Source organism: Triturus cristatus, chromosome 5_2 (assembly GCF_964204655.1).
Source record: "Triturus cristatus chromosome 5_2, aTriCri1.1, whole genome shotgun sequence".
Lineage (NCBI taxonomy): Eukaryota > Metazoa > Chordata > Amphibia > Caudata > Salamandridae > Triturus > Triturus cristatus.
In genome coordinates, this window is record NC_140588.1 from 433,573,951 (window position 1) to 433,598,785 (window position 24,835).

The 24,835-nt window shown below is 42.2% G+C and overlaps 1 protein-coding gene across 2 annotated transcripts in view; it reads left to right on the forward strand.

The window, feature by feature from the left end:
* LOC146823118 (maternal DNA replication licensing factor mcm6-like) overlaps positions 1-24,835 on the forward strand; it is a 474,334-nt gene that overhangs the window by 309,312 nt on the left and 140,187 nt on the right. For both annotated transcript variants that reach the window (XM_085606624.1, XM_085606623.1), the window contains exon 12: positions 4,892-5,047. In XM_085606624.1, coding sequence (XP_085462750.1) covers positions 4,892-5,047 — 156 coding nt within the window. The remainder of the gene's footprint in view (positions 1-4,891; positions 5,048-24,835) is intronic.

A 24,835-nucleotide genomic window follows, 5' to 3' on the forward strand; every position in this document is an offset into this window, starting at 1 on the left:
GGAGGAAATGTGTAAAGTATTTGTGCAAAACTTCAAACAGTAATAAAGTGAAAACAGCACACAAATAGCATCCCACAACAAATTAGAAAAGAGTGCACACATTAATAAATACAACAAGACCAAAATGACAGAATCCAATCAGTAGAACCCGAGTTATGCATTTTTAAAGAATAAAGTGAAAATAGCTGTAGTTAGCGCTTTGTTTTTAGGTGCGATCTAGATGTGCTGGTCTGGGTCAGTCGAAAGTTGAGGATGGCCACGATGGTACTTGGGCCGGATATATTCCCAAATATGTCCCTCAGAAGTTTTACCTTTTCAAAATTTGTGGCAAGAGTAGTGTTCGCATTGGAGAGTGTGGAGAGCAAGGAGAGCGTTGTGGGTGGTGGTTGGCATGGCGCGAAGAACAAGCAGAGCATCTCAGTTGGGCGGGCTGGTGCTTCGTGTTGGTGGTACTCCATGGTGATCAATGCTTGCTGTGCAGAGAGGTGGGCTGGCAGCACCTCATGCTGAAACTTGGTGCGAGTGGTGTGGTTCTGGTGCGAAGGGACCCAGTTGTGAAGAGCCACAGTTGTGAAGAGCCCAAATGCTTGATTTCAGGAGCCTTTGAGCCACACTAAGGGTCCAGGACCTGAGGGGGTACCACTTTGGGAAGGGGGTGGTGGTCAAGAACTTGCAACAGCTTGGTCCAGGAGCTGGTTGAGAGACTTTTATGTTCCGGAGGCTCAGATTAGGAGGCTAGCAGGCTAACCCTTAATCACTCTGGGGCTCCTAGGTTCAAGATGCCATTTCAGGTCCAGTGCTTCTTCTCCAGGCAAGAGGGCAGCAGTTCTAAGAGCAGCAGTCAGCAGAGGGGACGTTCTTGAAACATCACAGCAGTCCTTCCTGGCAGAGTATCCACAGGTCCAGAAGAGTACTGACGAGTTGGTGTCTGAGGTCCTTCTTTTAAACCCTGGTGCCCTGGTTCTGAGAGGTGCAGGAAGCTTCTAGACAGTTGCTTTGAAGTGCATGGAATTTTCAGCCTCTCCTACCTCCAAGCTGGCTGAAGTGACAATGCAAGGTTTTTACACCCTTTATAAAGGCAGAGCACTGGCTATGCAGCTGTAAAGGGGGCTGTGCTCTGCCCCCATCCTGCCAGCAGATGGCTTACTCAAGCGCACCCTAATCCAAATATTGTGAATGGGAGAAATTCATAAAGTCTGTCGGCTACACCCAGTTATGTGACCCAAGACATGATACAGGCACAACAGGACTAAGGACAGAAAAATGCTAACTTTAAAAAGTGACATTTTCAAAATTTTAAAAGAGAAAAAATCTGACTATCATTATTACAATTTAATAGCCACCAGCTCCCAATTGGGAATTGCAGCTTATTAAATGTACTAAGGAATTCCCCCATGTTATCCAATGTTATCCTATGGGAGGGGGAGGCCTCAGAGTAGTGAAAAATGCATTTTGTGGTGTTACGCTACCAGAACATGTTAAACTTAAAAGTACATGTCCAGCCTATTAACACAGCATGGGCTACCTAGTGCCTACCTTATGGGTGAATTATATGCAATACAAGGGGAGTAAGGCTTGGCACTGGTGTCTAAATACCAAGTTAACATGGAAGTTCAAAACTGCATTCAGGTTGTGATGGCAGACCTTGGACATGCTTGACAGTGCTACCTAAGTGGGTGGAACAATAGGTGCTGACAGCCCACTGTTAGGATTTAATTTGCAGGCTCTGGGTATATGGTATACCACTATGTAAGGGACTTATAAGTAAATCAAATATGCCAATTGGGTATAGCCAATTCTTCCGTGTTTTAGAGGAGGGAGCACAAGCACTTTAACCTGATTGGGCACTTTACCACTTCTAGAGTCCTAAGGCCAACAAAGAGGGGGAGCACAATGGAGGAGGAAAAGTAAAATGGGGGAAGACCACTATAAGGTTGACCGGTATAACACCTGGTGTTTAAAACCATTGACTGCATCTTTCTATTGCAGTTTGCTGACTACTTTGAAGTGCTGGTTCCGACCCCAGAGGCTAAATTGTATCCAGCTTTGTCCTTGCAGTTTCTTGTGGCTGTGGCTCTTACCCCGTGACCTGTGGGTACTTTAGCACCAGAGCTATGGGACTGCAAATGATGGGCGGTTTAGAACGATTTAGTAACTGAACATGCGTATTCTGGTGTACTGGCACTGGGCGCATTTGTTACCCCTGATGTCTAGTAAGCAGGCTTGAAGGACTCCAGTTGACTAAGTCCACTCACTGGGCACCGGCATCAGATGTTCCTGAAAGTTAATGTATTGGTTCACCGAGCCCAGGCAGAAACCTAAAGCCGTTTGCAGTATTGCAACTTTGTTGGTATCGGTTTCGGCATCCCACCTGGGATTCTGTGCGCCCATTTGATTGAGAAGAATTGGGACAGACCTTTGGGTTGCTAATGCTTTATTAAGAGGTCCTCGTTTAACAGGAACATCACCTATCCCTCCGCTCCTTCAGGTATGCCTAGGATTCGCACATTGTTACGTCAAGCCCTACCCTCATAATCGTCCAGATGAGTTTCCAGCCTGTCATTGGTGGGCTGGAGCTCTTTGACCTGTGGTTTAAGCCTTGCGGAATTTTTGGATAATAAGTTTGATGTGGCTTCCACCTCATTGATTCTGGCGTTCATATTGTGGATATCCGTCCTGTTTAGGAAAACTTTGGATGAGACCCTGTCCATCCTAGCCTCCAGAGATTTTCTAACTGTAGTGATGGCTAACATTGTTTAGAGTCAGGTCGGTTTGTCCCTCCACTAGGAGCGTTGTCGTGCACACCCTCAGGTTTTTTCCTTTGCGTCCGTTCCCTTCTGCCATGCATATGTATCAAGTTTTGCTTGCATTGTTGTGTGGCCACTTTTCCCTCTGGCAATTTCTTCTCCAAATGTGTGTGGGGCGTGGACTTGAACGCTCCGGCCCAACTTGCTACTCTCCGCCGCCCAACTTGCTACTCTCTCCGCCGCCCCCTCTAGGCCCTAGGCCCTGTCCAGCTTGTCTGGTTTTGCCTGCCAAGTCCTGTGTCGTTCCGGCGCTACCCCCTTGTTTGCCTTTCTTCCACCAGAGGGTGCCGCCACTCTTGTGGAGACTCGGTGTCAGGATTATTTACCCAGCCTGGGAGTGGCCCGAAGGCCCATGCATGTACCTGCGCCACCACTCCCATGCGGGCGATGGTCAATTTAGTCCTTGGCTCACCGGTACTCCCAAAGGCCCAGCTGTCCATGCAACTCACTTGTGCCATGCTGCTTCTTATGGGTGGTTGCTGCGCTGTCCCCTGATCTTTGCTTTTAGTCCACTGGGCTGATCCAGGTAGTCTTAATAAAATGTATTTTAAATATCTCTGGTGGTCTCTTACTGCTTAGCTAGGCAATGGTGAATTCTGCTATATTAACACTTGCCGTAAGCGCTGCACTTACTCGCTTCCAGACCGGACCATGCACCACTGCAGGACCACTGGCTATTTCACATTCCTCTGCCACGCTGTGCTTGTATGTGTGTCATGTTCTGCTGGCTATGATGCGTCCTTACAAATCTGGGAAGCCCCACAGTCAGTACTTGAGTTGCCGGGGCTGGGCTAATATGGGTGCTTGGGGCTGGTTTTCCTACCGTTCATGCAGCCGAGTTTGTGATGTCCCATGGTGCCGGCGGCAGGACGTGACTCCACCCGCAACTCCCCACAGGTCAGGAGTGTGCCACTGTCACTGGCAGGCTATAGATTACAGCAGGCAAGGGCTGATGCGTCTGCGTAGTTCCGACAGGCCGTAGCACGGCTCGGCCTCTCCCTACTCTTTCACACTGCCTTCTGCCTTTGAAGACCCCGCCGGTGCTCACCATCTCTCTCGTCCCTCACTGCCAACTGGGTCAATTCCCCTTCAGAACCTCTATCTTTCCGTCATGGCAGGGGACAATAGCGCTCCTTTCGCCGCTCACTACTGTCGCTGCGGGCGTTTCCTCACAGTGACAGCGTCTCAGAGGGCCGTCTTGGCGCCATTGTTGCGCAGCGGTCTACCGGACCTGGACAGCATCTCTGGACTTCGGCGCTCAAATCACAGTGCGCTTGTTTCGGGGATGATCCCGATGATCACGGGCACTAACAGCACTAGCTATGGCTCGTTGCGTTTTGGATTAATGCACAGATTTTAATCTTGACTGTTGTGTTGTGCCGGAGCCACACTAGTGTGCGACCATCTTCCTTGGCAGTTAGCCACGCCCCCACAATTTGCACATCTTAACGAAAATATATATATGCTTGGATTTAGTCCTCTGGGGAGAGGGCAGTTAACTGAATGTCTTATTTAGTTCTTTATTGTAACAACCAAACACGTTTTTGTAGATGGCGTTGAATTCCTTTATTCCATCAAATTAAGGTGAAACTGCAGTGTTCTCTTATAAGGAAGAGGCATCGTTCCAACGATTACAGATGTTTTTTTTTTCTAATCCTTGCTTTTGTTTTTCGTTACTTATGTATTTGGGAACTTTTTCTAATTTAATTTATACTTTTTCTATTTGTTGGTAATGGTTCATACTTTAGTACATTTTAGTGCGATTTTCATTTTCTGTTTAGAACCTTTCCCTGCTTCCGTTTGTTTTTTAATTTGCATCATTAGATCGCCATATTAGCGATTTAAAATCGTTTTTGGATTTAGACTTTATATTTAATGCTAAATGTTAAAAAAATATATATATATTTAAATTGTGTTTGAAATTATGGAATTGTTGCATGACATTGTGCAATACATATATTGTGTTCTGTGTAAATGTGCTAAGCTAAAGCTTTTATTTTCATAAAAGATAACAATGGGAATGACAGTTTAATGATTTGCCTTATTTCAGCTTGTGGTACTAAAGTACAACTTTGTCTTTTAAGGCTACGCTGAATGCTCGTACTTCCATATTGGCAGCTGCAAATCCCGTTGGCGGAAGATATGACCGGGCAAAGTCATTAAAACACAACGTCAACCTGTCTGCTCCAATTATGTCAAGATTTGATCTCTTCTTTATTTTAGTGGATGAATGCAATGAGGTAACGTTAGTAAAAAAAAAAAAAAAGCAAATGTTTGCCATGTTTTCATCTACTTTATTACGGATTACTGTTTTGTTAAAAGGAAAATGCGCCAATGTGTTTAAATATTTCAGGAAAATTGCCTTTACAGTTAAAAATGCGAAGCGTGACTGGTCGTATGAATATAATTTTTTTATCAGATTTTATCGGTATTTTTTACCTTTGATCATAACATAAAATGTAATTTCTTAAGAATCGTAAACTCGGACACAAACTCAATAGAATATTGTCTAGAAATGTATTCTGTGGCTTAGGCAATGTTTCTTCTTGTTAATGGATAACTGAGATGTCTCATATGTGAAAGCCAAGCAATCCGATGTACACCGGCTAATGGAATCCAATGAGGACCACAAAATAGTTTCATATAATCCAGTCATTTGCTACTCAGTAGCCTACCTTTACAACACATCCAGTACAACGTGATGCCACTACACCGCAAGCACTACAATTCATTTACCACTACAACCCTATAAATTAAATTAAAATGAGGTAAATTGCAATCCATTACATTTACAACACAAGGGTTTAACGATGGATGATTGCTGGCTGGTGGTGTTAAGAAGTTTTTTTTCCCAGTTTGGGGATGGATAATGGTGAGGGATAGTAAGGGCATGTCGGGGATTAGGTATGGGTACTAATTTGGGGTGGTGTGGGGGTAATGTATGGGTTAATGGTGCCGTTTTTGCCAAGTTTGGGTATTTGAATAGATCATTTATTTTTTTAGCAAAGTATCTTAATGTTTAAGAGCGAAGTGCAAGAAAGATGGGGGGCCTTGGGTGAGGGGCATAAACATTTCGAGTATTGGGAATTTAGTTTTGGGGCAAGCATTTTTCCCCAGAGGTGTGCATAATTTGCTTTTGCTTAACTATACAAAACTATAGTAAAAATGTGAAATTACACAAAATGCAAATCTGTGATTTCACGCTATATTTTAGCAAACAAATGTGTCCTCGTCAATTTATGGCGCAAAGAAGCATTGAAACAGCACAATGAACAGTCATTAATGTTCTGTTTTCATGTAGGTTTGCTGTAAATGTTACAGAAAATATCACAAAATTGTCAAGTGGGGAAAAGGCATAATTTGGAGAATTTAGTGTAAGAAGTGTAATGTGAAACTCGCGCAATTTTGTGACTTACTCTGGTGTAATTTAAGTGTCACCCAGGCCTCGTTTTTGTTTTCTTAGGTAATTCAATCTAGAGGTTCAGGATGAGTGCTTTTTAATACGACTTTCTAAAAACAGATGTGCTTATAGAGAGGATATAAGAGAAATAGTTATGAGATCACGAAGCATCCACATCCCCCAAGGTGTCTATCTCAGCTGAGTCCTGGAATATGTTAGATGTCAGCAGAAGGTACTATGGACAGCATAGGTGAGAAAAGGGGCCTGTAAAATCCATTAACATCTAATAAAGTTACACTGCACATGTAATTTAAATAAATTACAATAAAGATTCAACACCTTCTCCCATAACAAAGAACCTTGTGAGATATACTCTACAAATTTTCAAGCATATTTCAAAGTTGGTTTGCTGCTTCTAGATTGGGTTTCTACCCTAGGAGCTAGTGTACTCAACCCTGCTCCTTTGCAGTGTGTCCCAGGAACCCATCTCCATGGTGAAGGCGCTGGATGGTTTAGCATGATCCTCATAGGTATCTGAGTGGACATGTCGATGACTCTACTACTTCTGCAAAAGTTGATTTTACAACAGTTGCTTAATTTCCTTCATTTCCAGGGTCATTTACAGGAATATGCGATGGGCAATCTGCAATAATGTTCTTCTTCCCTGGCACATGCTTAACTTTAAAACAATCTTCCTGTAAAAATAAAGCTAGCAAGCTGTCCATGCAGTGAAACAATGTCCAACAGAGGACAAACTCTTGACTATAGGTTTTTGATACGTGCAAATGGATTAATTTACTGCTCCAAATATAATGTTGGAAGTGGTTGCCTGCCCACTGACATGCTAACAGTTCTTTCTATGTCAGGATATTTCTACTTTGATACATTTGAAGCAGATGAAGCAAAGTCAACCTTGCATGTGTGGTCATTAATAAACAGAGAAAAAAACTGCTTCAAGACCAAAAGCATTGGCGCAAAGTGTAATAAGTTTTGCCTTGAGTGTAGGGTTTTAAAATGGAAGTATTGGCGACAACATTTTTCATAGCATCGAATGCTTGCTGTTGATATGCCGACCATCGAAATGGTCGACTTTCATAATAACAGTCTAAGAGAATCCATCAATTCAAAATTCACAGTAGGTTTACTGTAGCACATAGTCTCGAAAATGATAACGTTTTGTCCTTAGATTTGAGGGGAGGAGCAGTTTTTATATCATCCAGTTTCACTTTGCGCACAACACCACCATTGAAGTTAGAAGGGCCCAAGAGGCCCAACATCCTTTAACATCCTTTTGAACACTGCACATTTGTTAGCACTAAACAAGTTTTACATATGCAGGGACTAACCTATCCTCTCAAAGTGACCTTCATCTTTATGGGTGAACATTCAGGTATCTTGAAAAATGTTTACACGAGTACAAATCTTGTAAAAGGTGATACATTGCTATCTGAAGAACAGGCTAAGCGGAAGCTAGCACAAAAGGCAATCAACTTTTAAAGCAATATAAATAACATGATACTTTAAAAGATGTATGGAATTTGGTTTAGAAGATCAGCCTGCAGAAAGTCTGCTTTTAAATCTGGTCTACAAAATGTCTGCCTTCTCTATCATGACTAATAACTCATTCACTTTATGGAAAGGATCAATGTTGGTTACAATATTATTTGGTGCCGTTAAGCCGAAGCATACTAAAACCTTTCATCATTTTTATTACTTCAAACTATTGGAGATTCTGCGGCTTCCACTTCTTCAATATTGTTTTTATTAACCATATCTTCTAACAGGTCCTATAATTCTGGCCTTACTGCAATGGAAACATACCTTTGTTTATATTACTCGAATGGCATTGGGTATAAGGATGATTTTGTGCTGGAATCCAGACAAATTGCTGATCCTATCAGAATATTTTTGGAAAACTTACTGTGCTGACTCCAATCTTCATTGTATATAAAAAGATCTTGTTTTCATACAAATGGATTAAAATAATTCCTAATCATCACTGATTCCCTCCAGCACAGACACACTAATGGGCTAATTACAATGTTGGTCAGAAAGGCTCCGAATGGCATTCGGTTTTTCCTAACCCGTGTCAGAACTCACATTTCCGACTAACTCTGGAACATTTTCGACCGCCCTATTACGATACAAGGTAACCATTCATTCTTTCTGACTCTTTTTCCAACCGACATTCGGAGAGTCTGAATCGGTCGTAGCTGAATCATACAGCTCTATGGACTGTTTCTGACTGACGTATTACGAAGTTCGATTCGAGCAGCCTTTCTAACGCGGTTTGACCGACACGGATCGTCTCTCGGAAACTGACTTTGGTGGCCTGATGCAGGCTCCCCTTCACCTGCAGACCTCCGGTTGGGGCCCTTGGAGGTACCCATGGGTCTCCTCTCTACAACCATGCACAGTGTGGCAGACACCATGGGGTGCCTGCCACAGAGTGCAATGTTTTCAGAAACCACCCTGTTTTTTCAATGAGAACCAGTGTTGTCTGTCAGAACACAGGCTTCCATTGAAGTCAATGGGAGTCTGACCGAACCGTGTAAGGAATAATGGTAATCAGGTCTGCAAACTCCCCGAACCAGAGTCAGTCTGAAAAGATTCCGACAAGGAGTCGGCTGGAATGCCTTCTGACCGACACATAATGAGGGCCTAAGTTTCAAGCTTTTCATACCCACAACCAGGCTGATCTCTTGTTAAATAAAACATTGTTAGGAAAATATAAAACAAAATAATTTTCCTTGGCAGAAATTAAAACTGCCCTAATGTTTGGTGCTTGCTATTTGACAGTATCTTTTAGAACTTGTTCAAAATAATCATTGGAAACTGGTTTAAGGGGGGCACAGAATCCACAATAAGCTCCCAAACATTTCATAGTATGTGAAGCACAAACATGGGAGCAACAACACATCTTAATCTCACATTACTATGACTCTTCACTACCTACACAATGGGCATTATTTTTGCACATTCATTTTCTGTAGCAGAAGTCTAAATCAATTAAGCAACTAAACAGTTGGAAAAAGTTTCACCCTCTCTACATACTTTTGAAAATGCTCCTTTTGGGACACATTTCAATCTCCTTGCTAATAGCAGGACACACTCAAAATGAAGCCAAGTGGAAATGGCCTGGACACCTATTCTTTCATTTTTAGAAGTCTTACTGTTGATTGCACATATCTCACTTGGTCTCTTTCAGGCCTACATTCATCCATTTCCATATTCCTAGATGTAGGAAATTGTAGTTCTGGTGGGGGGAGGGATGGTAGAAAAGCCACCTCAAATCAGAATCCTTGTCAGGATGAACCACTAAAGTCACTACCTAAACTTGTGGTTAAACCCTCTGGTAGCTTGGCACAAAAGTAGTAAGCCTTAATTTGGACACGATGAGTAAAGTATTTATGAAGCACTCAAAGGGTAATGCATTCAATAAGTAAAACCAGAGATATGAAATTAAAAAATGTGAATTAAAAATGGCACCAAAAAGTACAAAGTCAAACTGTTATCTGGCCATGTAAGACTGTCAAAGGAGGAGGTCGCCCATAATGGAGCGCATCTCCACTACAGAGACATGGTTCGCCCTAGTAGGAAGTTCACTTTTATTGAGAAAGTCATTGAGTTCTCAGAGGGGCAAGCTGGATCTGAAGCGGGACTCAACAATGGCAGGTTGTTGAAGAGTGGGGTTTGGTACAGTCATCTGTTAAGATAGGAAAGCTCAGAGTGGACGAAGTCTGTGCCCAGGAAGGCCTCACCAGGCTGTTGCTTGGCATCTGTTCAGATGAGCCCTCTACATTTTAACTTGGAGAATTTTCTGGAAGCAAGATCCCCTTCAGTGGGGCAAACTGGCAAGCTATGGCTGACCGACAATTCGACATCTGCAGCTGTGACTGCAATCACGGCCTTAGCCCGCACTCCAGGCTAAATATTTCTAGGTCCCACTTTCTGCAATTTGGGAACAGGAAGATTGCACCGTTTAAACCAGAGAACAGTCAAGGTCCTGTTGGCCCCACTTGGGAGTTCAGCTAAGGAGAGCAGCACGGTCCAGGACAGGTCCAGTTGGTACTAGTCAGCTGGACAACTGCAAGAAAAGAGCCCCTGAAAGCTTGTTGTCCCAGTATCTCAAACAGGAGGTCAGTCAACTGACCCTTCGAGTCATTTCTGTGGTGCTGGGTTCAAAGCAATCAGGCCTGGTCCTCCTCCTTCGGACAGCAGGGCAGTTTTCCTTCGGATTCTTCAGAGCTTCATGAGTGTTCTGAATAGGGCGATGTAAAAACATTTACAACCAGGGCCAGCCTGTGAGTGGGTGGAACTCCTAGCCACTCCCTGACCAATGGGGTAAAACAGCTCAGTTTTGAGGCACTTTATGGGTGTTTTGCTGTAAACTTTCAAAAGGAGCCCTTCTCTCCCTAAATCTACCATGGCAGAGCCCTTCTCCTGGTCAAAGTGCTCTGTAACCAACTAGATGCGTGGCAGTGATAATGGAAATCCACCCTTGTGGTTACTCCAGATTAGGCCTTGTGAAGTCCCTCCTCTCCAACTGAATTTGGAGCCAAGATAACTAGAAAGACACAAGGGAGACGGGACTAGGTGTGAGCTACATCTCCAGGGCCAGGGTCGGCACCCTTTGACGCTCCAGAGTGGGCTGTATACAGCCCAAAGGCCATACTGCTAAAGGAAGAAAAACACCTTTCCACAGCCAAGCCCTTTGTCTACTGTCTGGGAGCGATCCACATCTCACCACAGGGAATCCACCAGCAGTCAAATGACACTCGAGAAAGGGTCCCTTTTGGCTAGGCAGGAAAGTGACAACTTTCTGAAAGTGTCCTTTTCAAAATAGCAATATATAATCTGACTTCATGAGGAAGTTGAATTTTAAATTGCTATTAGAATGAGTCTTTGAACCATTTTTCTAGCTACTTGCAAACTGAAGGTAAGCATTATAAGGTGCTATAATGCAGCCTGGTGTTTCTTCTTGGAGAGGCACAGTAAAAAGGACTTTGGAGGCAATTCACTGCCAGCACATGTAAATCATTAAAAATCCACACCCTAATTTTTAAATAACATGCACCCTGCCCCATTAGCAGCATTTAGGGCCTACTTTAGGGGTGAGTTAGGAATTCCAAATGACGATTTAGGCCTTGCAAAAGGTTAATTTTTCCAGGTCGAAATGACAGTTTGAAACTGCCAACTTGGGCTGCCCGGAGACCTGTTTTACAGTGCTACTTTAGCAGGTGGCACAATGAGTGCTGCAGCCCACTGGTAGCATTTATTTACATGCTGTTGGTACATGTAGTCCCATATATTAGAGATGTATAAGTAAATTAAATGTTCCAATTAGGTATATGTCACCTTTACTATATTTTAGAATAGACCACAAGCACTTTACCACTGGTTAGCAGGAGTAAAGTGTGCATAGTCCTAAAGTCTACAATATGGGTTCAGACAGGGCAAGCTTTAGGGTGGTGCCTCTAGTGCAGCTGAACCAGGCGCTGACCGGCAAGGGTGGGGGGGGGGCAGTTTACTGGGTTTAGAAGGGCCTAATGCAAAGTTCCTTGTGTTAACCATTTTTCAGCATGTTCCTGCTGTTGTCTGTCGGTTTTGATTGATCCTAAAGTATCAGAGGTTTATTATGCCTGCTGCAATGTTCCATTGAGATCACACAACTTTATTTATGTGGATAACTCAATGGGTTGATGCTTTTGTCGCAGAGATGCTTTTGTAACCTGCAGCTCATGAACTCAGTTCCTAATATGGCTCTGTGACCTCATCAAAGAGCTACATGAAAACTACATAGTATAGGTTAAAACGTAGTTTTTTTTGCACCTAGATTTTCATTAGCCTAATGTTGTTAAACTGGTTAGTTTGGGTGGAAAAATCCGAAAACAAAAATGAAATGCATCTGAAAGAGGCTACGGAGAGATGAGGGGGTGGTAGTAAAGGAATCCGTGGGGAAGGAGGCGGGGGCGGAGGGGTGCATTAAAGATCGTTACCTTGCGCCACCAGCGCTAAACTGCACATCACAATAGCACCATCTTTGCCTTAGAATTGACTTGCGCTATGTGTAAAATAAATGCATGTAGATAGCAGAAAATAGTTCAACCAAGTATAAATGTGAATTCCTGCTAGAAGCCAGAAGATGGTGGTATATAGTCATATAAACTGGCAGCGATGTAAAATAGCTTAGACTAGAGTAATGCAAGTCATGAGACACTCTATGAAGGAATGAGCATGACTTCTTAGCTGTGAAGAAATGTTTTAAAATGGGTATGGCAGTGATTTTTTTTCTCTGCACAGCCGCGTTTCTGTTTTAAAAATGAACATCACAATTCAATACGCCCCCTCATGACAAAGAAATACTACTTTGATGGATGCAAGTATGTGCAAAAGGTTAACTGTTACTAATGTTAAGGGGGGAAATATTGCAACTTGCAATACATTTCTAGTGTTATGAAAACAAATTTGACGATTCCCTACTATACTTGGACTACTAGTCACTGGGATGTCCAAGTACCTAAAAGTCGAGATCGTGGGGGACTATTTTGTAGGTTAATGCTAGTGCAGTCACTCAAAGTGAAGCCATCCCGTGGTTGATGTGGGCAGATCCATTGAGCGATTCCTTGTGCTCTGGTTGGGGAGGGAGGAACATTATTTGAGTGACATTTGATCAGACCAATGGTTAGAGTGCGCTGACTAAAAGCATCTCTACATGAATATAATTTTGAATGATTTTCGGAAAACATTAGACTGGCAAGACCGCTAAAGCGGTCTTTTGTCCAGACCTACAAAAAGTATTACTGTGTATGAATTATATTTTTTATGTTTGAACTTTTTAGATAAATTACTTCAATTATTAATCAATTTTGTAGGAAGATACAAGTTAGTTATTTTTTATGGTAAACTGAAATTCGATATTAAAAAACAAATGTGTGAATGAGAACAATTTAGTGAACTATTTTGAACATTCGTCTAATTTAAAAAAAAAAATCAAAAATGTAATTTATAATCTCATTACAAATGAATAAACATAATACAACCTAACATTTGTAAAGAAAACACTTTAAGCTATTTAATTTCATATTCCGTATGTAGTTATATTAAGCCTCTTTTTTTGTTTGTTTAATCTTCAATTTATCCTATTGATGATATCATTCAAGTATTTTCCCATTAGTGGGATAGTTGGATTCCAATGAGGATGGATCGTTTTTTGAACAAATAGTATAATTTAAAAATGTATGCAAGGCATATGTAAATGTTAATTTGTAAAAGTTTAATTATCTTGGTTTGTCTCTTGTATTCTGACATGGCATATAGTGATTGGAATTTCTTTTTGGAGCATTGTTTAATTATATTTTCATTTTTTTATTTCATTTTTTTCGAGAATTTGGTGACCTGTTCCAGGTTGATTGTTTTAGCCATGAAGCTTTTTTATATCTAACATTTTTTTGGATGTTTGAGGGATTCGCTTGGAGCATTTTTTAAAAGTTAATTTTTTGCAGTGGCATTTTGGAAAGTGGATTCTTCATTTGATAAAGGCATGTCCTTGAGAACATGAAGAGACCTCAAGCAAGTCGATCACGAGTTAAGGGGATTTAATTTTATTATTGTAATATGTTAGTGTTTAAAAGATTAGTGATTTATTACTCCAGAGTAAATTCTATTAATTTCAGATAGTCTACAATCCAAATTGTGCCAAACCATCTTCATTCCGTAACAAGTTATGCTAGATTTGCCTTATTTTTTTTGTATTTATTTTTAGTGGCTAGAATATATGCAAATAGTCTGCCTCAGTCCTTGGAAATGTTGTCCTTTTTCCTCTCAAAGAAATTGTAAAAGCGTGATTCCCCCCGCTCCCCTTTTTCCTGTTGTAGAAGTAAATTAGTTGTGCCACCCTATTCGGAAATTGTTCAGTTTTTTCTTCTCCTACCTAAAAAGTTGAATACCAGTTCCAATATTCTTTTTGGAAGGTAGGAGGCCTCCTGTTTCCCACACTTGTTATCAACTTGCTCCATTTAGCCTCAAAATAATGTAAGTATTTAGTCAAGCTGTATTTGTAAAGCGCATTAAATAACTCACAAGAGTATACAAGTGCTGAGTTCCGAGCTGCTTGGGTGGCCTCACTTGACTAGCCAGGTCTTGATTCACCTTCTACACGCCATAAGAGGGTGAGGTCAGGAGATGGAGGAGGAGGATGTTCCAGCACTTTGCGGCGAGGTAGGAGAAGAAGTGCCCCCGACTGTTGCTTCAGCTGATGTGGGGTGGTGAGTTAAGGAGAGGGAGGCAGATTGCAAGTATCTGGAGGGTTGGTGGAAGCTCAGGTGGTGGGTGATGTATGCTGGTCCATGGTTGTACAGGGCTTTGTAGGCATGGGTTAGAATCTTGATTTGGCATCTCTTGTGGACAGTGAGCCAGTAGAGTTTCTTCAGGTGAGTGGTGATGAGTGTCCTTCTGGGGAGGTTGAGTCTGGTTGCTTAGTTCTGAATTGTCTGCAATCTCTTCAGGAGGTGTGTAGCAATTCCTGCATAGTAATTTGCCGTAATTCAAGTGGCTGGTGACGAGGGCTTGAGTGACGGTCTGCCTGGTGGTGGACACTGAAAGCCATTCTAAGATCTTTCAGAGCATGCGTAGCATGAGGAAGCAGGCTGAGATTATGTTGCTCTGTTTCTTCCTGCTGAGTTTGCTAGCAAAGATGATGCAGAGGTACAGGGCATGGTTGGAGAGGGGGAAGCAGAGAAGGTTTCAGTTCAGACCACCAGGAGTCGTTCTACTGGGAGATGTTTTTCCTGAAGATCAGTACTTCAGTCTTGTCTGTGTTGAGCTTAAGGCAGTTGTTTTGTATACAATCATCTGAACTGGTCATGCACAGGTGGAAGTTGGCCCTTGTGATGGAGGGGCCTTTGGATCGTGAGTATTAACTGGGTGTCGTAGGAGATAATGTTCAATCCATGGTTTATGATATTGTCTAGGGCTGTCATGTAGGCATTGAACAGAGTAGGGCTGAGGGATGAACCTTGAGAGACACCACAGTTGTTCTTGGGCTCTGAGGTGAATGGTGGATGGTGTTTTCTGTATTCTTCTGGTGAGGAAATTTTAGAACTGGGGGTCTCTAGTTGGCAAAGGTATGCACCTTTGACCAAGTATGGACCCTTGCTTTTAGTCAGGGTAAGGGGGATACACACTCTAGATTACCCCTGTTCACCCACTTGGTAGCTTGGCATGAGTTGATAAGATTATCACAAGGGCAATGTATAAAGTATTGGTACTCGAAACACACAGGAACACAGTGTTAACACCTCAAATGGACACCACACCTGTTTAGAAAAAAGTATCTTTATCTAAACTTAACAAGAAACAAATTGACAAATCCAACATGCATGTATTAAAATAGGAGTTAAAAACTATTATAGCAAAAATAGAACTTGTAGAAAACAAATAGCTGCACCTGGAGCTATTACGACGTTGTGACAGCCATAAATCCAAAGTGCAGCGCCGACCGCGAGGTGAACTGCGTCCCCAAACAAACAGTACTTTGAAAAACAAAGTCCATGACAACGCACGGTGTCAGAGTGGTGAAGCACCGGTACGGAGGTCGAGGCCGGCTCCCTGGTCGACACAGGGGAGATGAGGCTACGTATCCATGAGTAGGTGACATGTCATCCATGACAGGCTAAGTCAGTTGCATCGGCGGTGAGCCGTGTGTTCCGGTGAGGCTATGCGAAGTCGGCGAGTTCCTGGAGTCCTCCTCGACAGTCATCTGCGCTGCTATAACTTGGTGGAGTCGTCGGTGGTAATGTCGGTGCGAGCGCCATCATCGGGAAGGCCAATAACTGCAGGTTTCAGCAGATGTCGAAGGTCATCAGAGCAGGGGTGCAGGCAGGGCAGACCGTCATACACTACAGGTCAAAGTGTCACAGTGGCATTGTTGATGGCGTCGGTGACTGCATTTCTTGCTTTTCAAATTTCGTTCAGCGCCCAACAGCAGGAACAACCTTCAGAGGCCCAAAACTGGAACAGGCACCTCCTGTCAGGTCCGAACACTCAGGAGTATAGTTCGGTGGAGGGGGGGCGGGGGGGAAGTCTGTGTCCTGGATACTTCATAACAGGAGGCCAGTACACACAATCTCTTGGAGAGTCTTCTTGAAGCAGTTCTCTCAGGAAAGTTCATCTTTGTCCTTTACTTGGCAGAAGCAGCAACTGCAGGACAACATTACACAGCAAAGGGGCAGTACTCCTCCTCACAGCTGTCCAGCTCTTCTCCTTTGAAAAAGTTTCCTCTTGAGTCCGGAAGTGATCTAAAGTTCTGGGGTTTAAGGTCCACTACTTATACCCCATATTGTCTTTGTTATTTATGACAAGTGTCTCTGAACCCAATCCAAACCAGTTCTGTACTCTCTGGTGCAGCATGACCACAGCACGTGGAGACCGCGTTGTGCAATGGAGACAGGCCCTATTCAGGTGCAAGGAAATCTCCTCCCACTACTCTAAATGCAGCCAAGGTCTATTCAGCTCAGCTCTGAGTCATCCATAAAATGCAGCAGGGCACACCTCAACACCCCCTGGTAGCTGTCTAGTGCGAATGCACATCCTCAGCCACTGTCACTCCAAACCCAGAGAGTCCATACACAACCTTGCAGAGGTACACAGAATGGTTAAATAAGAAAATGCCTACTTTCCAAAAGTGGCATTTTCAAAAACACAATTTCAAAACCATCTTTACCAAAAGTTGGATTATTAAATTTGAGTTGTGATCCTAAACTCCATTTCTCTAGCTTGTCCCAATGTGAAATTATACTTGTAAGATGTTACAAAGTAGTGTGCTATTTTTTATCATTCAAGCAAGATTTTGTTTATAAATAGCAGATTCTCCAAAATGCTGCATCACACCTGTTGCTGGCCATAGCAAAATACCAATCTGTCTCTCACGCTCTTCCAATTTACATTGGCTACTGATTGGAAGGCAAATTGAATTTAGGGCCCTTTGTATTGCATTTAAAGCACTACATGGGCGTGGACCCAAATATTTTAAACACAAATTCCAAAGATGTGCTACAAAAAGGCAGCTTCGATATTCTTCTTTTAGCCTGGTGATTGAGGCCTAAAATAGCATCATGGGGTGGTAGAAGTTTTGTGGCAGGCACGGTTAGGCTGTGGAATTCCCTTCTGCTGGCATTAAAGAAAGAAACTGAACTCCTCATTTCGTAAACTGTTAAAAAAAAAAAAAAAAAAAAAAGTGGTTATTTAAAAAACACTGAATTGAAATGATAATCGAGGCTGTTGCTCCGTATCCTTTAGCTGGTTCTATAGTTTGAAACCAGTTCTTCACGCCTAGACACCCTCCGGTATTAGTGCGTGTTATACATTAAAAATGTAATTTAAAGTATCTCCCATCATAGCCTATGGGGACAGATAGCTTTTCAATAATGAAAAACAAAATGCACAGTATTTCACTATCCGGACCTGTCCCACACACCACTACATGTCCTACCTTTCACATACACTGCACAGTGCCCATGGGGGTCCTTTGGGATGACCTGAGGGGTATCTTGCATGTAAGAAAAGGGAAGATTAGAGCCTGCAAATTTGGTGCACTTGCCAGGTTGACATGACAGTTTAAAATTGCGCGCAGACAGTGCAGTGGCAGGTCTGAGATACATTTTCCAGGCTACTCATGCAGGTGGCACAATTAGTGCGGAAGGCCCATTAGTAGCATTTGATTTACAGGCCCTGGGCACACTGAGTGCACTTTACTAGATGCTTATCAGTAAATCAAATGGCATACATGGATAACCAATTGAATTAACAATTTGTACAGGGAGCACTTGCACTTTGACACTGACCAGCAGTGGCAAAGTGCCCAAAGCATCTAAGCCAATAGAACCCAGCACAGCATCAACATTACTAGAGGTAGAGGCAAAACGTCAGGGGAGACCACATCAAGGATGCCAAGTCTAACAGTATGGATGAAAACCATTTGAGGTCACCCTCTTGGATTCCTCTTCATCAGGGTGCAGTGGGACAGTGTTGAGGGGTGTTGAGAGGTCACAGGATCAGGGCAGCTTGTCCCGGTCTCAGAGGGTTCTGATATCATCAGTGGCTTACATTAGGGAAGTTTCAGTGCCGTGGATAGTGCATAATCTGGTGTTGGATGCGTTCAGTAGATAGTTGTTCCTCGATGTAATCTCAGAGTTGATGTCCTTTTCAAGGACATTGGCGGGTAAGGGGAGCTGGGAGATGAGCTGGTAGATTTGGAGCTTGTCAGGGTTGGCGGACTGTTTCTTGAGGAGGGGTTTGACTTCAACGTGTTTCCATTCATTTGGGAAGGTGGCCAAGGTGATGGATGTGTTAAAGATGGCTGTGAACTCATTGCTGATGGTCTTGCTGCCAAGGTTGAACATGTGTTGAGGGCAGAGGTATGTGGGTTCTCCTGAATGGATGGAGTGCACAATGTCAGCAGTGCTCTGTGTTGAGCTGGTCCCAATTGATGATCCGGTGGTCGCAGATAGTGACACTGGAACTTTGAAGTTTTTGCAGATGGTGGAGATCTTGTGGTGGAAGAAGTCCACCTGGGTGTTGCGGAGGTCTTGGAAGGGAGTGATGGTGTTTTCAGAAGCTGAGGGGTTGAACTTCTTGACAATGCTGGAGTCATTTTCTGTGGTTAGAGCTGGCTTCCAGGCAGTCATCTACGGCATTCCTTCTCATCACTTTCAGGAGTCGGTGGTTCTGGTTGAGCGATGCCTTAAAGGTGGTCTGGTTGGTGGGATCCTTGCTGGTGTGCCATTACCTTTCCAGTTGCTTGCATTTGCATTTTGCGGCTCTCCGTTCTGAGGTGTTTCAGCTAGCATATTTTGTTGTATTCTGTTATCTTTTCTAAATTTTAAGTAAATTGTTCAGTCTGGCATGAACCATTTATAGCATTACTTAACTTGCTCAGGATGAACAGAAAATAACAAGGTGGTACTTTTAAAAAAATAAAATGTTCTAATTCGCGCTCTGTGTACTATTCGTCTACCAGGTAGTTGTTTTGGGATCTTTCTCTCTGACTGCCTGCCATAGTGAAAAAACAAGCTTGAATGTTTCACATGGGAAGTTTAGAGTAATGTATATGTTGGCATTTTATTTCTTTTTGACAATAGCCAATTTAAGCATTTTGAGTATGCTTAAGTACCATTGTCAGGGAGTAAAGTGAAAAATTAGGGGTACTGTATTTTTTCTCCTTGCATGTGTTGTGCAGATTTGGATAAAGTGTGGTGGGCATCCTTTGAAGGTACCATCCATCATCCAAATCTGACTCTTCTAGTGCTAGTAAATATGTAGGTGTGGTGAATTTTTATTCTTATCCTATTCTTACTGTCCTATTTTTGAAAACAGTTAGTATGTTATTTTAAAAGTTTCAGGGACATTAATGTCACAAACTGTAAGTGTGTGAGGCGAACCTTTTTTAATGTCTTTATGTTAATGGTTCTTTTGTTATGAATTCAAATTTAATTTTCCTTCTACTTGTTGTGGTATGCTTTTCTATGCCCCTTAAAAGACTCGAGCGCTCAAAGGAAGTACATTTTATTTCTTTAAGGTGGTCTACAGTCTTTCTACTCTAGTTTCCTACTTCGGAGGCAGTTTAGTTGTTTTGCAATACTTTTAGTACTCTGTAGCTAAGAGTTATGGCCTTCGGAAGATATTGATCTCTATATTTAACTTGTGCATTTCAAATGTGCCCTGGGATGCTTATTCTTGCTTTGCAGTATATGTATCCCTTAACTCAACTGTTTCATCCCCACGAATTTGAGAGCTGCTGTATCAAAGTCTCATTTTTTAAGTGTTGTAGGAGGAAATACATTGTCAAATATATTCCTGTAAAAAAGCTATATACATTGTATCTGAGTTAAACGGACTTACACTCGATGCCAATTTTTCAAAAATCTGTCAAGTGTGGCATTTTCCAGACTATGTTCTACTTTTTTCCCTGCCTACGCTATTTAAAGAAACAAACTTTGAAAAGGATCCGGTTTATGCCAAATATGTTCTATTAACTTATTGAAACCTTAGTATTTTAGTTGAACTTCTTCAATCTTGTTGAGATGGCAACCTAGGATGACACCATTGACAACACTTCCTGATTTGGGTCCCTAGATATAAATAAACCTTCTCTTTAATAACTCCAAAACAACTGAACAGATTTACAACAAATTATGAAAAGCACACTTTCTGGACAAAGATCTAGCTTCCTGCCAAAGTTGATGTAATTTCATTCAGCGGTTCAGGCTGTAGTAGTGTCTAATATCCATAGGGGAAATTGCAAGGGGGAAATGTGTTATGGAACCCCATTTTTTTCTCGACCCCCACTTAATGAATCACTCCTGCAAAAACAGTTGATGGCCAGAATGCAGAACAAGTTCATACATTCACCCCAGTACAGAGATCTGGGCCTAAATCCATCGTTTTTTTGCTCACCATGCCATTCCAGTCTGAACCCAGCCATATGCAAATCAGTCTTGACCCTGTGCCTCATGGGAACAGTCCAGCCCGAACTGCTAAGCCAGGTCCTCCCTGGACTGGAAACAAGCATCCTAGTACCAGTTTCGGGGTTTCACCCCTCTTCAGCCAGAATAGCTTGATTCCAGTGGCATGGAGAGCACGGGACCCATGTCTGGGCATACCCATCCCGCTCGGGGTGACAAATGCAAAACCAACAGTTGATGGACAGAATGAAGAGTGCCAATCATCTCAGCAACCCTCATGACTAGGCCAGGTCTCCTGACCCTATGTATAAAAGCACATCAGCAGACAAATGAAATGCCACATTTTGTGGAATAATTTATTTAGAAAAGATGCACAGTATGCGGTCTATAAGCCATTGGCACCATGATTATCACGATTGGTAAATTAAGCTGTCCTGACGCATCTACCGCACTGCTGGAAACATTACCCATATAGTATGGATGATTTTCACATGCTGTGGGATATGCAACCTACAGCATGTTCTATGTTAACATTTCAGGGGCATATTTCAGTTTCTCAAGGACCACCTGGTGGGAAGACAAATTTAGGATTTGAAAAGGATTCCCAGTATCGAAAGATGGCAGAGTGTATTGTGACATGCTTTTCACTAGGTAGATGGCAATAAACCCCCACCTAATGTTAGATGGAAGTGTTTCTTGATTGCACAAAAATATTTTGGTCTGCACATATTAAATGTGGCAGTATCTTTAGAGTTCTATTGGAAGTAAGCACCAAGAAATCCTGTCATCCATGAAGTTTCTAAAGGCTTATACAAAATTTGAAATATCGCATGTGTTAAGGTAATACGACTCATCATGTCTGCATTTGTAGTTACCCCACTTCTGCAAGAGTTGGTCCTACATTTTTCTCCTTCCCTTTGGTATCAATCGGTATAAACCAGGAAATCTAGGCACTGTGGTCATTTCACCAAGGCTACCACCTGGCCATTATCAGTTCTAGGTCATGATTTCAAGGGATGTATGGCAGTCCTCAAATTGGGGGAGTTTGTTCCTAATCCGTTTCTGTGGTCCAACTCTCTTCTACGTATTATGATATTAAAACAACCTTATAGGCCAGTATGTCTCCACTTGACCCTTCCTTTTATATTATGTAATCTCAGACTGAATGTCTAATCTGTACTGTTGATGCACTGTCCTGCAGGGAGGCTACTTGTTTGTTCATTATGAGACAATATTGCGGTCCCTAACAGAGCATTAACAAAATTTGGTAGTGGTCAATGTTTTCCTCTATATTTGACATATGATCCATTTCTCTGGTGAGAAACAAACGTTTCCAAGTGGTCCTACGGATCCTATACAAGTGATTAGAATGATCCCTCTAGCATTGAGGGAATCACACCCCCTCCACCCCCATACATCAGCTAGCCTATAACGTGTCAACCATTTTGCAAATTCAGACGAGTTGTAAAGGTAGCACTAGCCAAAAGGCGACTGAAACCTCTCCACATTCAGGTCTGCAATGCAGTTAGACACCATCTTACTAAAAGTAAGGTGAGAAATTGTCCATTTCGTTACACTGAGGGAAACATTTTTCCATATAAGGAAATGGGTAAGCCTTTTAAGTGTCCCGACAACATCATATCCTCCCTTCTGTCTTTCCAGATTTTTCTTTTTAGGAAGGGATTACCAGAACAAACCCCAACAAGCACTGGCTGAACATATGAGGAGAAATAGCACAATACACTTAACACCACTGTTTTGGCAATTTTACATACACCAAACTATCAAGAGGAGTTCCATGCAGGTATGCAAAGCTAAAACTGACATTCACACAGGTTGATCAGACCTCTGTCAAAGATTGCATGTGGTAGATCGCATCATGTAATCAGAAAAAAAATATAGCGATTAAGCTGCTCCTCAAATTCCCATCAAGCATCCTCACTACTTTCACCTGTTCAGAAATCACAACAAATCTTTACAACATATACAAAGCAGATTAGGCACAGTGGGTGTGCAACCCCAGAACTCATTTTTTCGTCCTGAACACATTGTCAAAAACTGTTAGAAGGACCCACATCCATCTCTCAGCACACCACCTAAAATAATTTCTGTATGTTAAGACATTAGTGCAGAGACATGAGGTGGTACTGCTTGATGGAATCGAGGTAAATAAGCACTCTTAAGGCTTAGTAAGAAGCCATGCTACACTCCAAGATTGACCGTACATTCTCTTTCACAACGAGCAGCAGTAGAGATCAAAAGAATTTCAGAGCCTGGGATCAGGTGTGTGGCGGCTAAATGTAGTGAAGTGTCTGCCTCAGTTGTTGGTCAGGTCTATGCATTATACCAAGTTTCAAATGTGATCCTTCACTTCATTGATCGGACTCATGAATCATGCCAAAAGTATCCACCTTCTTGCCAGTGGTTTTGCAGCTGTGCAGAATAAATCACCGATTTCTAAAATAGTTAACTTGACCATGCATTTGCTTCTCTTTGTATGCTTGTGAAGGCTAAATAAGGGCAGGATAACAATGCATCGTTTTACGTGGAGTGACACACAGCCTTATATCAGTGCTCTGCATGAGCTAGGGCATGCCACAGTTGAGCCCTGCAAAGTGAAACAAGCACTCGCAAAGCCCACAGGCTGGCACTAGCCACCCGCCATTTTGTTTAGTCATGTTTTTTTGCAAAAATGTATTGTGGAAACTGCCAGGTCCTCATTAATGTAAAATAAAATATTGGCAAAATGTTTGTCTCAAAAAGCACACATTACTATACTACTCCCTAACACGGACAAGAACTACTTTTTTTCTGGATGTGCTCCTTGTGAAAAGGTAGCATGCTGTATCGCGTTAAGTAAGCCTGTGGATCAAGTGGGTGGACTCAATGCCCCTTTACAAATGTGAATGACACAACCACATACCAATTGATGAAGTATGGCTGAAAATCCCTATAGGTAACTGTTATACATAATCTTAGTAAAAACAAACGGTCTTGGCTAATGCAGAACTAAAATAGCCAAGCAGTTTGGCATTGGCTGCTAGTATCTGGTCTTTGAGAAAGGAGGCATAAAAGAAAAAGGGTATGAAAGCAAGAGACAAAGAAAGAACAGCGAAAAAGAAGTAATGACTTAACCCGGAAAAGTTTCAAATGGAAACCATCGGTTATACTGTGATGTAACAGTATTCATATAAATAAGACACTCCAAAAGCAATTTACAACACCATTGGCAGGAGGCAAGAACTGATCAGGCTGGAATGTGGCTTGGTTACATCACAAAGTTCTGCTATCACATCCAGCTCTCAACACAAAGGCAACATTAAAGCAGTAAGGGTATAAACAAAAACACTGGTACTGAACGGTTGTGTTTGGATTTGCTCCTTGAGAAAGAGCAAAATGCAGTCGCTGAAAGTGAAGTTGTCTTTAATAAGCTGACCCATTGCCCCTTTCAGTATGCTGTGGTGGGCGAAAGCAAATTTTGGATGAAGCAGCAGACCAACTGATGAGAGCTGGCGGAATGTCCTGCCCTTTTAAGTGAGTATATTATGCATATCATTTTAGTAAAATCAAACAGTCTTGCCTAGCAACAGAACTAAAAAGACTTTGAAGGGCCCTATAGTACCCTCTTTCCGTCCTTCATTGGCTGGATTTTAAATTAACAGTGTAACCCCTGAGACATGCCACTATTTTGAGGTACCCTGCCTGTATTTTATCACCAACATACTTTCACAAAGCAGAAATTAGATTTTAAGAGGACTGAATATCTTCTTAGTCTGACTTTCTTCCACCCTTCATTGGTGGAGGAGGAAAAAACTGTACTATCCAACATATGCTAATTTTCCACATGAATAAAGAAGTCCTGTATACCGTCCCAAATTACAGTACCTATTGTGCTCTTCCGCCTAAACCTACTCTTGCACAACTGAAGCGACTGAGGAAAAATTGATTTACCCAGTAAATCAGTCTTTCTAGTGAACCATTGTTCCAAATCAGTATCACAGCATTACCAAAGACCAAGTTTTTTCTAGTGCATGAACTAACCATTTAGTAGCAACCTTATTTTCTTCAAATTTAGCCTTGCCAGTACCAGTGATATAGCCACTACAATTGGTAGACTGCAGTGCTTGATTAAACATAGACGCTTGTTCACTAGTCATGAAAGTCTG